Here is a 14,396-nt window from a genome sequence, read left to right on the forward strand (position 1 = left end):
CCGACGGCTGTCCCGGGAGGGGGGGGAAGGGGGGAGAGCCGGCGGTCGGTCCGCGCCGGGGAGCGGCCCGTGGTGCGTCCGGGCGAGAGACGGTCGTGGCGGGGCGGCAAGTGATGGGTGTTGCGAGGCGGCGAGCGATGGGACTCGCGGGCATCGCGGGGAGGCGACCGGCGGGCCTCTCGGGAGGGGGACCGGCGAGGATCCCGCGGCGGGGACCGGTGCGAGTCGCGCGTAGGAGCCCAGCGCCCGTCGGAGCCGTCGCGACTGGCCAGCTGACGGCGGAGGTCGGCCTCGCGCCGCTGGCCCTCCGGCGAGGTGCGGCCCGGCGGGCGAGGGTCCTCCAGGGGGCGTTTGGGGCGTCCCGAACCGTCCCCCCAGGAGCGCGTCATGGGGCCGGAAGGCGGCGTCGCAGGGGGCGTCGCAGGGGGAGGGGGAAACCGGCGGCGGCGGGAGAGGGGGACGGAGGGCGCTAGGTCTGGTATCGGGGGGGAGGCGAGGCCGCAAAGGGAAACCCTTCGGGAGCCAAATGCCTCCCCGGGCCGGGGGGAGCTGGGCCGAGGCCGCTGGGCCACCACGCGAAGGTAGGGCCGGCCCGCAGATCGCAGGCCTCGTGCTCGGGCCGGCCACGCTAGGAGGGGGAAGGGAGCAGGCCCAGCTGACGGCCAGGGCCCGACAAGGCGAGGCCCAGCCCAGGTGCCAACCCCTCACCCCCAGCTAGGGTTCCAGCCGCCGCCCCCGGCGACGAGGACGCGGCGGACGGCCGGGCCGGCGGGCGAGGGGCCGCGAGGCGGCAGGGGGACGGAGTGCAACAGACCCGGGAGGAGCCGAAGAAGGCGATGAAGGGTCGGAACGGAGCGCATTGGGAAAGCAGCAGCACGCCGGCGGTCGAGGGCGACGGCGGGGCGACCGGCCGACGCGGGGCGGGCCAGGTGGGGACCTTCCAGGAGGCCAGGGCAGGTCCTCGGTCCGCCCGACCAGCCACGCCCCAACCGGAGGGGCGCCGGCGGCGGCGACCTTCCCCAATCCCAGCCCCAAAGGCCGCACCTTTCCCCGCGGTCACCGGCGAGGTGCCCGGCAACCGGCGGGGGGGGGGGGGGGGCACGCACGTCCGGGCAGCCGAACTCCCACCCCCGGGAGTAAGGCCGCCGGCGGAGCGTGGCGGCGTGGGGCGAGCCGGAGCGGGCGGGGGAACGCGGTCACGGCACTAGACCAGCCGGCCCGCGGCGCGGTCGGCGTCCTCCGCCCAATCCGCCCAAACCACCCGCCCGGGAGGTTCAGGGGACGGGAGGGGAGGGGCCGGCAGGGAGGGGGGAACAGCGGGGGAGGCGGAGGCCACAGCGGAAGGGGCCGGCGGCGGCGAAGGGGGCTCGGCCGGGGAGGCGGCCAGCGGGGCGGCGGAGGGGCCCGAGTCGCCAGAGCCCGCGCCTTCCATCGCTGTCCGCAATTCCTTTCGACCATAACTTTTCAAACATTCCGTTATATTCTTATTAAGTATTACATTTCTTGTTTATGCTTAGCATGCATCCCAAGTAAGTTTCACTCACACGATAATCTCAGACAGCCAGATGAAATTTAATATTAAAAGGAAAATCAGTGTGCACTTACATGGTTGTCCTGGTTGTACGTGGATAGCTGAAACACGCCAGTGCTGCCGCACAAGCAGAAGACCTCATCCTAATGTTGAAAAATTAGCGGACAACCAGATGAATTATTCCTCTCAGCAACAGAAAACCTGCATTTTATTTCCTTGGCCAGTACTACTTCATTATCAATATACCGAGATCCGAAATCAAACGAAGCACCCGTGCAGTGTACTGTGTTATCAATAACCAAGACATGCCAGGCATATATGCTTACTCATTGATGTTTGCCACGCTAACCAAAAGCAGGTACTCTCCTATGGAGGTTAGCAGATGAGAATCTTGCTGTCGGCTGCTCTGTTCATCGTGTCATTGCTGTTGCCTCTCTGATATATTTCCTCCGTTCTGAATTACTTGTCTTATATTTGTCTAAATACGGATATATCTAGCACTAAAATGAGTCTAGATACATCCGTATCTAGACAAATTCAAGATAAGTAATTCGGAACGGAGGAAGTATATGTACAGGGAGAACCCCAAGACTTCAGCACCAACACACTGCCTACCATTCTCTTCCATTTCTATACAGAAGAAAACAGCAACAAAGCTTCAATCTCCAAGCATGGCTTACCATCTACGATCGGCAAGCACGCCTTCGAGCCCTCGCTCAAACAGAGCGGAAGTCGAGGAGCAGTTCCAGAGCCTGAGCACAACCATCTCTTCGCCCTGGCGACCATCGATACGATGTGTGATGGCTTGAGGAGGCTCAGTGACATCTACAGCTGCATCGAGAAGATGATGTGCACACCAAGCAGCCAAGTCAGCCTTTGCCAGAGCCTTCAAAGGGCGGCAGTAGAGGCGGAGCTTGGACGGTCCCTCGTCGTGCTCGACCTCTGCAACGGCATGCGGGAGAGCTTCATGGAATTGAAGATGACTGTCCAAGAGCTCCTTTTAGTTCACAAAAGAGGAGAGGATGTGTCTTCTCAAGTCAAGGCATATGTCAGGCTAGCAAACAAGGTGCAAAAACAGTTCAAGAAGATCACCAAGAAGACTGCTTCCGACAAGAACGACTGTAGGGTGGTGATGCTACTGGCAGAAGCGAGAGAGATCACCATTTCGCTGCTCGAATCCACATCGTCAATCTTTTCAAAGCAAGTTGAGATGCCCAAGTGGTCTCTTGCCTCCAAAACATTCCAGAGGACCAAAGTTGTGTACCAAGAGGAGCAATTGCAGGCATTGGAGCACAGTATTGGAGATCTTGAGAGCGGAGTGGAACTTCTGTACAGGAGATTGATCCAGAACAGAGTTTCTCTTCTGAATGTTCTTAGCTCGTAGATACCCTGAGCTCTAGTTCCCAGCAGCTGGCGTCCACCATTTAAAGGATTAGTCAGTCATGAGAACAATTTTGCATTGTGTATACTTGTGGATATGTACAGGAAGTTCACTGAACCGAAAAGCAAAGAAAACAATTTTGTCAATTTCATTTCCCTGAATTTTTTCATTTCTGCTAAACTCAAATATCATTCACATGGTTGGGTAGCTTGATATAACTATTTCAGTACAATGTGTGTCAGATAGAAATGATATTTATCATAGTAGACCCCACCTTCATTAATACTTTCGAGTATAAGATTACAGGTGGAGGCAACACCCAACACATAAACAAATATCTGGCACGGCATGCTAAATGACCCGATAAAGCGGGGCGAAAGCCTTTTTCGATAAATGATCCGACAAACCTCAATGTTAACTTCAGTTAACATGCCACCATATCTTATCCTCTCTCAAAGAACTGCACCTAGTTGCACCGATCTCTGAAGAAAAAGTAGCGATGATGATGTTTCAAGAGATACCCCGATTAGACTTTTGTCGCTTCAGATTTTGGCGACAAGGGGAATTTTCTGTAGCCCAAAAGACCAAGGCAGTCTGGGCATTCAAGAGTTACATGTTCAAAACAAATGCATGCTTAGTAAATGGTTGCGTAAATTGCTTACCAAGAATGGGATCCGTGAATCGCTTCTTCAAAACAAATACTTGTGAGGAAAGAGAGGTGTGGAAGGCATAAAAAAAACCCCGCGTCGCCCTCCTCTGGCGACACGGGGGGCGACTCCTCCAGCGCTGCCACCAGTTCCTTTCCCTACCCCTTCTTGTCTCGCTGCCGCCGGAGGCGCCGCTAGCGAAGTCCGGGCGGGCTCCAGTGAGGGCGGCGGCGGGGCGTCTTCCTGGGCAACCTCCACCCCTCTCCTCCTCTCCTAGTTGGGGCGTGGCGGCGCACGCCAGATCCGCGAGGCCCAGTGGCGGGAAGCGGCGGCGGTCCATGGCGGGCGGCGGGCAGGGCTCTGCGGTGGCGTGGATGCCCAGGCGTTGGTGGGGATAAGGTGGTGTTGGCCGGGGCTGGCGGGCCAGATCTGGGCGCCGCGAGCCTACGGGCTGCTGTCGTGTTCATCCTCGCCGCGGGTGGTGCAGCACCCGCTGATCGTGGCGGGTGTGGCGGTGGTGGATGGGGCTCCCGGCAGTGGCGTCGATCTGAGTGGCCTTCGGTCCCTCTCCTCGTCATCTTGGCACTATTTTCGTCAAAGAGTTGGCCCTCTCCCAGTTGCGGTCCATCGTTGTCTCGCGCCCGATGCAACAGGATCGAGCTCGTCTCGCGCCCGGTGCAGCAGGACCGAGCTCGTTTCGCGCCCGTGCAACAGTACCGAGGTCATCTTGCGATCGGTGCGGTAGGACGGTCGATGGAGGCCAGTTTTGGCCGACCTATTAGGTCTCGGTGCTGGGGGCGGCCAGGGGTGCGAAAGGCGGGGCCTTTCCGCTCTTCTCTTTGGTTGGGGTAGCGGTGGGTTTCAGGTGAGGGGGTGTCAAGGTCTTGGTTGCCGGGGCGGCGGCCCTGGTGGTGGTAGCGCGGTGCTCATGGGCAGAGCCCGTGGCTCGGTGCTGCCCGTTGGCCATGGCCGTGTGGGCGGTGTGGCTGCCGGGGTGTGGCGTTCGGTGACGGTGAGTGTTGGACAGGGTGAAAACATGTTCTATCTTTGCACGGACCAGCAGCGGCGAGGCTCGCTCCCTTCTTGAAGGCGTCGTCACGGCTCTCATTGCTCGTCGTGATGCTCCGGGGGAAACTTTGATCCTCGGATCGGGCGGTGGTGGCGCTCCGGTGTAGTAACCTTCCTGAAGGCGCCGCCTTGGAGCCCACAGTTCGTCGTATGTGGCTTCATCTCCTCGCGGTGGCGTTAGTGCTAGGGATGGTGTTGCTGCGCTCAACGCCTATGTATCCTGCCTTGGGTGTGTGCGTGTGTTGTGATGGCGTGCGTTTGTACCAGGTTGTTGATGATCATTGCTTTATATCTAAAGCGGGGCGAACGCCTTTTTCGTTAAACAAATGCTTGTAGACCTCATCTTGCTCTTACACTCCATTGTAATAACTCAATGTTGTTAAGCTTCATGCACTAGCCAACGCAACCAAAAGTCCAAACTGATGGAAAGGGCTAGTGCAATCCACATATACTATAACACCCCCTCTCACGTGTGCCGGGGAAGACAAGTCAACACGTGCAACCGGAAGAGAGCGACGTCGTGCGAAACTCACGTATGACCCAAGAGCTAATAGCACATGTACTGTCAGACAATAGCGGAGTAGGTGTAGTGACTGAAACACCAAAGTCCTGAAGTAACCATCGTAACCAAGTCACCTCTGCCGTCAAAAGAGCCATAGCTTGCAACTCGGCCTCTGCACTCGAACGGGAAACTCCAGTCTATTTCTTCGTCTTCCAGGAATGAGAGAACCACCAAAAAAACATAATAAGCAGAAAGTGAACGGCGATCTGAGAGATCACTAGCCCACGTAGCATCCGAATAGGCCTGGAGCTGTAATGAACCGGAGCGAGGAAAGAACAGACGATGAGAGATCGTGCCACGAAGATATCAGAGAACACGAATTAGGTGGTTGTAATGAACCAAAGTGGGAGCAGAGACAAACTGACTCAGAATATGGACTGGCTAAGAGATATCCGGACGAGTGACAGCTAGATAGACAAGATTCCCAACAAGATGACGATAACGCGTCGGGTCAGACAAGGGGTCACCATCAGTATCACGGAGGTGAACATTGAGCTCCATGGGTGTCAAAACAGTGCGGTCATCAGTAAGAGCAACACGAGCAAGAAGATCCTGGATATACTTTTCCTGGGAAATAAAAAAGGCATCAGAGGTAGAAGAGACCTCGATCCCAAGAAAGTAGCGAAGAGGGCCAAGACCAGACATAAGAAACTGCTCACTAAGGTGTGCCTTCACAAAGGCAATATACTCGGGGTCATGTCATCAACATATAGAAGAAGAACAGTCCGACCACGAGTTGAAAGATGGACGAACAACGCCGGATCATGAGCACTCGCTCGAAAGCCAGCGACAGTCACTACGGAGGCAAAACGCTCGAACCAGATGCGAGGGGCTTGCACGGGCGCACCACCACCACGCCGCCTGTCACGCCGCCAGCCCACACCGCCGCCGCGCCTTAGCGCTAATGCACCGCCGCACCCGCCGCCAAGCGTCGCGTGCCCGACTAGCTACCGCATCTCGCGCCGAATCCACCGCGCGGGGAGATGAAAGAACCCTGCCGCCGCCGACGATGACCGGGCTTTGCCCGGCCGTGCCCTCGGGCGGCGGTGAGGGAGGAGGAGAGTAGGGAGGGACGCCCGGCGGCGGCAGCTAGGGTTCCCTCTCGGTCACGCGCGGGGCGACGCGAGAGGGAGAGAGGGGGTGGGAGAAAGATGTGTTTTTTTTTAGATTTCTCCTATATGCACCAAGTATGCTTCCATACGGACGGCGAACAATTATTTAAGATAGCCAGCTTAAACTTAATATTAAAAACAGAGCAATACTGTTCGTGTAGTCCAGAATCTGCATCCACTTACATGGCTGTCCTTTTGCTGTGGGATCGCTGAAACACACCAGCGCTGCTGTGCAACCAGTGCAACTCATCATAATGTCGGAGAACCAGCAGAGAACAAAACTAAAATAATCATTGCAGGAACACGAAACCCGCATTGCATTTCCTTGGCTAATCTTCCATGATCACATATAACCCATATCCAGATCCGAGATCAAACTGAACACTCGTGCAGTCAGCTGTGTCACCAATGACCTAGACATGCCAGGCACATATAAGCTCACTGATTCACACTTGCTGCGCTAATAAAAAACACGTAGGCAACAGCTTTGTCTGATTGGGCTTTGGTTGGCCATGTTTCTTTCAACAGATCACCTTAACACATATGGAGGTTAGTTGGATGAGAGATTCCTGCTGTCGACTGCTCTACCCATCCATGCCATTGCTCCGTTATAAACACAGAGAGAAGCCAAGGATTGAGCACCAACAAACTGCAGCCCTTGTCTTGCCAACCTTTCTCTTCCATTTCCATACCGAAGAAAGTAGCATCAGAGCCTCAAAACCACAAGCATGGCTTACCATCTAAGATCTGCAAGCGCGCCTTCCAGCCCTCGCTCAAACAAACCCCAAGTAGAGCAGCAGCTCCAGAGCCTGAGCGCAACCATCTCTTCGCCCTTGGTGACCATCGATACGGCATGCAAAGGTTTGATGAAGCTGGAAGACATCTACAGCTGCATTGAAGAGATGATGTGCACACCCAGCAACCAAGTCAGCTTCTGCAAGACCCTGCAAAGGGTGGCAGTGGAGGCCGAGCTTGGACGGTCCCTCGTCGTGCTTGACCTCTGCAACGCCATGCAGGAGACCTTGATGGAGCTGAAGATGACTGTCCAAGAGCTCTTGTTGGTTCTGAAGAGAGGAGAGGATGTAACTTGCCAGTTCAAGGCGTACATCCGGCTAGCCAAGAAGGCACAAAAGCAGTTCAAGAAGATCAGCAAGAAAACTGCTTCAGACAAGAATGATTCTAGGATGGTGATGCTAATGGCAGAAGCGAGAGAGATCACCATTTCACTTCTCGAATCCATATCCTGCATCTTGTCGAAGCAAATTGAGATGCCCAAGTGGTCTCTTGTCTCCAAAACATTGCAGAAGAGCAAAGTTGTGTGCAAAGAGGAGCAATTGCGGGCATTGGAGTGCAGTATCGAAGATCTTGAGAGCGGAGTGGAACTTCTGTACAGGAGTTTGATCCAGAACAGAGTTTTTCTTCTCAATGCTCTTAGTTTGTAGATACCCTGAGCTCTAGTTCCTGCGGTTGGCATCCACCTTTTAAAGGATTAGTCAACCATCCTAACAGTTTTGCAATATGTATGCATAGAAAGTTCAATAGCAAGCAAAAGCAATTTTGTCAATTTCCTATTTTCTGAATTTTATCATTTGTGCATGCCCCACGATATAAATCAGTATCCTGATTAAACGACTTGGTTTCCCCTCAAACATACTATGTACTTACAGGCAACAGAACAATAACAACTGATATAAATCAGTATCCTGATGACATGACTTGGTTCAGTAAAATGTTGTCTACTTTATAGTTCTACACTACTGATGTTATAAGAAGTGATGGTGCCTCCAGAATCTGGAAGGTGGAACATGCCAGCTCCAACCCACGACCTAGTGATAATGCATTATCATTATCGAGGGGAATACCTAATGATGCTGATGACTAACAATAATCAGGCCAACACAAGCAACCGATACAAATCCAGTGAAAATCCTTTCTTATCATGTTGTTGTACTTTCCCTTCTGCTTCCTAATGGTACAATGAACTTCATGTTTCCGTCATTGGATTAGTTTGAAAAAAAATCAGTAGCATGCTTTTTTTAACATCAGTACAGACACAAGCGCTCATATATACACGCATACACTCACCCCTGTGAACGCACACATGCACATCCTACCCATATGAACACCTTCGAAAGACTAAGCCGGCATATCATCTTGAGATTTTACGAAAGTGTATCGCCGGAAATCCTGAAATAAATCCAGGATAAATGCGAGCACCAAGACTTGAACCCTGGTGGGCTGAGAATACCACTGTCCACCTAACCATCAAACTACAGATTGGTTCGCAGTAGCATGCTTCTATTTTATGCATAGCATGCATCGTAGGTAATTTTCGTTCACACAATTATCTCAGCTTGCCAGATACTAGAACCTAATATTAAAAGCAGAATTATACTTGCGTGTTGTGTCCAGAATCTGTGTGCACTTACATGGTTGTCCTTGCTGTGGATAGCTGAAACACGCCAGTGGTGCTGCACAGGCACAAGACCCCATCATAATGTTGAAAAATCAGCGAGCACCAGATAAATCATCCTCAACAACAGAAAACCTGTATTGTATTTGCTTCAACAATACTTCATGATCACATATCAAGATCCGAAATCAAACAAAATACCCGTCAGTATACTCTGTTACCAATAACCAAGACATGCCAAGCATATAAGCTAACTCATTCATGTTTGGCACGCAAACCTAAAGCAGATAAAGCAACACTCTCTTATGGAGGTTAGCAGATGGGATTCTTGCTGTCGGCTGCTCTGTTCATCGTGACATTGCTGCTGCCTCTCTGATATATATACAGGGAGAACCCCAAGGCTTAAGCACCAACGAACTGCAGGTCGTCTTGCCTACCATTCTCGTCAATTTCTATACAGAAGAAAACAGCACCACAGCTTGAATCTCCAACCATGGCTTACCATCTACGATCGGCAAGCACGCCTTCGAGGCCTCGCTCAAACAAAACTGAAGTCGAGCAGCAGCTCCAGAGCCTGAGCACAACCATCTCTTCGCCCTCGGCGACCATTGATACGATGTGTGATGGCTTGAGGAGGCTCGGTGACATCTACAGCTGCATCGAGAAGATGATGTGCACACCAAGCAGCCAAGTCAGCCTTTGCCAGACCCTTCAAAGGGCGCCAGTGGAGGCGGAGCTTGGACGGTCCCTCGTCGTGCTCGATCTCTGCAACGGCATGCGGGATAGCTTCATGGAATTGAAGTTGACTGTCCAAGAGCTACTGTTGGCTCTCAGGAGAGGAGAAGGTGTGTCTTCTCAAGTCAAGGCATATGTCCGGCTAGTAAACAAGGTGCAAAAACAGTTCAAGAAGATCAGCAAGAAAACTACTTCCGACAAGAACGGCTCTAGGGTGGTGATGCTAATGGCAGAAGCAAGAGAGATCACCATGTCACTGCTCGAATCCACGTCCTCAATCTTGTCGAAGCAAGTTGAGATGCCCAAGTGGTCTCTTGCCTCCAAAACATTCCAGAGGAGCAAAGTTGTGTGCCAAGAGGAGCAATTGCAGGCACTGGAGCACAGTATTGGAGATCTTGAGAGCGGAGTGGAACTTCTCTACAGGAGATTGATCCAAAACAGAGTCTCTCTTCTGAATATTCTTAGCTCATATATACCCTGAGCTCTAGTTCACTGCGGTTGGCATCCACCTTTTAAAGGATCGTTAATCAATCATGATAGAAATTTTGCAGTATGTATACTTGTGGATATGTATAGGAAGTTCACTGAACCGGAGAGCAAAAGAAAAACAATTTTGTCAATTTCATTTCACTGAATTTTCTCATTTCTGCTAAACTCTAACATTATTTACATGGCTAGGTGCCTAGATACAACTCTTTCAGTAGAATGTTTGTTAGATACAAATGATATTTACAGGTCTTCGTAAATAATTAATAAAATGACTGCATGCATCCCCTGATGCAGAAGCCAGGGGGTCATCTTCCTTTTCGTAAAAAAATAGTACACCCCACCTTTTTTTAAGATTTTATGATTATAGGATTACGGGTAGAGACAGCACATAAACAAATATCTGGCATGGCGAGCTAAAAGACCCGATAAATCTCAATGTTAACTTCAGTTAACACACCACCATATCTCTTCATATCCTCGCTAAAAGAACTGCACCCAGCTGCACCGATCTCTGAAAAACTAGTAGCGATTATAATGCTTCTAGAGATACCTGAAGGGGTTCGATTAGACTTTTGTCCCTTCAGATTCTGGCGATAAGGGGAATTTTGCTTACCGAGAATGGGATCCGTCAATCGCGTGTTCAAAACAAATACTTGTAGACCCAATCTGGCTCTTATACTCCATTGTAATAACTCAATATCGGTACACTATAAGCGCGACACAGGACCCATGTCGGGAGCCTGAAGCTGGGCAACCTCCATATCTCTTTTGTCTCCGACGAGATACCCTCAAGCTCCGAACTCCCTCTCTGTACTGTCTTGCATGACCTCAGACACAAAGGATGCGCCGACAGGTCGAGCTCCGCAACCACCGGCTCCAAGGAAAAGCCACCACGGCAGAGGTCGGCAGTAAGGAGGCCAAAGAGGATGGTGGAGGGGTCGCGGTAGGGTTCCCTTGGTGCTGGTTGGAGGGGGCGTTACGAGTGGCCAGTGGCAAATTTTAGTGTTTTGACCCTTTTCTGAAATCTATTCGAGATTTAACCCTAGTTTGAAAAAAATTCGAGATCTGACTCTTTTGGTACCGCCAGAGTCTATGGCGGTATGGTATAACAGCCTACTGCCAGGGACTTTGGCGGTAGGAAACATCGCTACCGCCAACCCACACTCTTGTGAAAGAGCCCGCTCCCGCGACCCGCTCCCACCCCCCAAACCCTCGCCACCGCCGCCACCTCCCCTGCCCATCTCCGACGGGATCCGGCCGCCCTCGCCGGCACGCGGCCCGGATCCGCTCCCCCCTCCCCCGCCCTCCCTTCCCCGCCCCTCCTTCCGCCCTCGTGTCGCCTCCCCGGGAGGCAACCGGGGCGGCCCCCGCGCCTCTCCTCTCGGCTTCGCCTCCTCTTCCTCTCCCCTGCCGTCGCCGGCGGGCACCCCCGGCTCCGGCCCGGGGGGTGCCGGCGGCGGCAGGATCTCCTCTCCCCGCGCGCGCGTCCTCCTGGCCTGGGGTAGGGGGGCGGCGACGGTGTCGCTCGGCTGGGCTGCGGTCCGGTGACCCGGTGGGGTGGCCGGCGGCGAACATGGTGGCGGCGTTGCTCCTTGGCGGCGAGGCGGCGTGGTGGTGCAGGGTGGCCGACGTCGTGCCCTCGGCCCAGATCTGGGCCCGGCGGGCCCCATCTGGGTCCTAGCGGGCCGGCCCCTGGCGTGGCCTCATTGTCTACGACGCGGTGAGGAGGAGGAGCGGCTCGGATATGGGGCGTCGGCGCCGATGGCGTGCCGGCAGCAGCGCGAAGGCGGGAGCTTTACGGGCCCACGAGGGCTCGGCCGGGCCTGTGGGCCCACGGGCCTGGTGTGCTCCTGCTATTGCGTCCGGACGGCTACCGTCGCTGACGGTGGAGGTGGGGCCCTCCCGCGTGCCGACGGTGCTGATGCCCTAGTCTCGGCTCTGATTCTTCGTCACGCTGTCCTCACTTCACGGTGCCGTGGTGAGACGGCGTGGGGGCCTCATGACCATGTTGGCGCATGGTGGTGGTTGGTTTGGTGGCTGGATCCGGAGCGCCCGAGGTGCGGGTTGGGATCGGGAGAAACCCCTGTCGGCATGGCCGACACCGGCGCAGTGGCGCCTGTGGGTGCCACCTGACCTTCCGGGAGGGCGTCGGGGGCTACCCTTCCTCTCGCCTCGTCGTGTACCGGGGGAAACCCTTGGCAGCAGCGTCGCCATCATCGCGATCCTTCTTGGAGGTGTTGATAGGTGCCGACGCTTCGGAGTCTTGGAGCCTAGCGGAAGATCTCGGTGGGCGCTGCGATCGCGAGGCTTCTTTGTTTTTGTTGATCCGCCGTAGTCGACATTTGTTTCTTTTGCTCTTTCTCCGTCGTTTCTTTTGGGCGTGAATGTGCTGCTTCCGCCCCAGCACCTATCTCTGTATGGTTCGGTTGGTTGCTTTGTATATAAAGAGGGGGGAAACCCTTTTTCGGCACAACCCTACCGCCAAGGTGCTTGGCGGTAGGCACGAGCACACACTGTGGTCAATACTTAGGAGGTTTTTGGCGGTAGGGCATGCAACCCTACCGCCAGGGACCTTGGCGGTAGGCTGTTATACCCTACCACCAAGATCCCTGGCGGTAGCAAAAGGGTCAGATCTCGAATTTTTTTCAAACTAGGGTCAAATCTCGAATATGTTTCAGAAAAGGGTCAAAACACGAAATTTAGTCGTGGCCAGTAAGTCGGGCTCCGACGAGTCTCCAACAGGATATTTGTAACCACAGGTATACATAGATATTTTGTTCTTACTAGTACATTTCTCCTATATGCACCAAGCATGGGTCATCGATCAGTTTACACCCTGTCCCGTCCCCCGTGTCGCCCACCCCGCAGGTGACCCAAGCGGAACCCTAGCCGCCAGGCGAACTCCCTCCTCATCAGACCTTCCTCCCATCGCCGCCACCAGCAGGCGCCGCTGGGCAAAGCCCGTGCAGCGGCGGCGGCGGGGCACTCCGATTCTCCTTCTCACGGTGCTCGGGCGTTGCGGGGTGTCCGTCGTGGGAGCACGTGGTCGCCGTGACGAGCTTGTGCTGGGGCTGCGCGATAAGCGTGTACGGCACGCGGGAACGCGTGTCGTGCGCGGACGCGGGCGTGGGGATCTGGCTCTCATGGCGCGGCGGCGGCTGGCAGATCGAATCTCGAGGCGGCGGCCTCGACCGGTGGTGCGCGGTGCGGCCTGCCTGGCGGGCGGCACCCGCGGGTGCAGATGGGGGCCCTTCCATGGCTGCGTGGGCGCCGTGGAGGCAGCGGCGCTGCGGCGGCTTCTCGATGGCCGACCGGAGTTCCATGGGAGGCGTCATCTCCGACTCGATCTATTCTGGTTCGTGCTGGCTACGGTACTTAGCGACTACGGTCGACGCCAGTACTACCTGGACGGATCTGGCGGGTGGGCATGGATCCAGGGGAAACTCCAGGCCGACGTGGCGGCCGCACCAAAATTGATGCCCTCGGCGCCGATTCCCTTCTTGGTGGCTTCGGTGTGGATCCTACGTCCCCCACCTCTGCCATGAGCGCAGGTGAAAGCCTCCATTCCTCTGTTTGGGTGACGATGGCACTTTGGTGTCGTGTTCCTTGCGTCGGTCGGGGACTGCTCAGGGTGGTGGAGTTGCTGGTAGTTCGGAGTCAACGCGAGATGGCATGTAGGTGGAGCGGTGTGGCATCAACCGTATCGTCGACGGTGGGTCTCGGCGGCATGGCGCAGTGGAGACTCGGCGTCTGATGCGCGAAGATGGACTCGCGTAGGAGGAGGAAGCTGTCTGGCGTCATGGTGACGTTGATGACAGAGAGGCCTGGCAAGGTCGATGCATCAGTTCTACTCTGAGGATGGATCGATAGAAGATGGAGGTCATAGCCCTTGCAGCGTGCGGACATTCGGCACACATTCATCAAGAGGATAGGAGTAGCAGCAGCGTTGCCAAGATGATGGCTTCAGACTTATTGATGTATCACCTTGTATGGTCTTTGTGAATAATTAATAATATGGTTGCATGCATCGTCGAGTCCGGAGGTACATCCTAGAATATGCACCAAGCATGCTTCCGTACGAACGGCGAACTTAATAATATTAAAATCAGAGCAAAATACTGTTCGTGTAGTCAAGAATCTGCATCCACTTACATGGCTGCCCTTTTGTTGTGGGACTGCTGAAACACACCAGTGCTGCAACTCATCCTAACGTTGGGGAACCAGCGGAGAACAAGACTAAACTAATCATGTCAGCAACACGAAACCCGGATTGCATTTCCTTGGCTAATTTTCCATGATCTTATATAACCCGTATCCAGATCCGAGATCAATGAACACTCGTGCAGCGCACTGTGTAACCAATGACCGAGACATGCCAGGCAGATATAAGCTCACTGATTCACACTTGCTGCGCTAAATAAAAACACGTAGGAAGCTGGTCTGTCTGAATGGGCCTTG

General features: G+C 54.4%; 2 protein-coding genes and 1 pseudogene across 2 annotated transcripts; all 3 read left to right on the forward strand.

Annotated features, from left to right (window-relative positions):
• Nucleotides 1-1,163: 1,163 nt before the first annotated feature.
• On the forward strand, nt 1,164-6,888 carry LOC125527104 (annotated as a pseudogene).
• A 16-nt stretch (nt 6,889-6,904) lies between these two features.
• On the forward strand, nt 6,905-7,840 carry LOC125527107. The gene has a single exon (XM_048691680.1). The coding sequence runs from the start codon at nt 7,030-7,032 to the stop codon at nt 7,741-7,743; it is 714 nt and encodes a 237-aa protein (XP_048547637.1). The 5' UTR covers nt 6,905-7,029; the 3' UTR covers nt 7,744-7,840.
• Nucleotides 7,841-8,735: 895 nt separating this feature from the next.
• On the forward strand, nt 8,736-10,170 carry LOC125527106. Its single transcript, XM_048691679.1, has one exon. It carries the CDS (start codon nt 9,208-9,210, stop codon nt 9,928-9,930), a length of 723 nt encoding a protein of 240 aa, XP_048547636.1. The 5' UTR covers nt 8,736-9,207; the 3' UTR covers nt 9,931-10,170.
• Nucleotides 10,171-14,396: the final 4,226 nt, after the last annotated feature.

Source organism: Triticum urartu, unplaced genomic scaffold (assembly GCF_003073215.2).
Source record: "Triticum urartu cultivar G1812 unplaced genomic scaffold, Tu2.1 TuUngrouped_contig_29, whole genome shotgun sequence".
Lineage (NCBI taxonomy): Eukaryota > Viridiplantae > Streptophyta > Magnoliopsida > Poales > Poaceae > Triticum > Triticum urartu.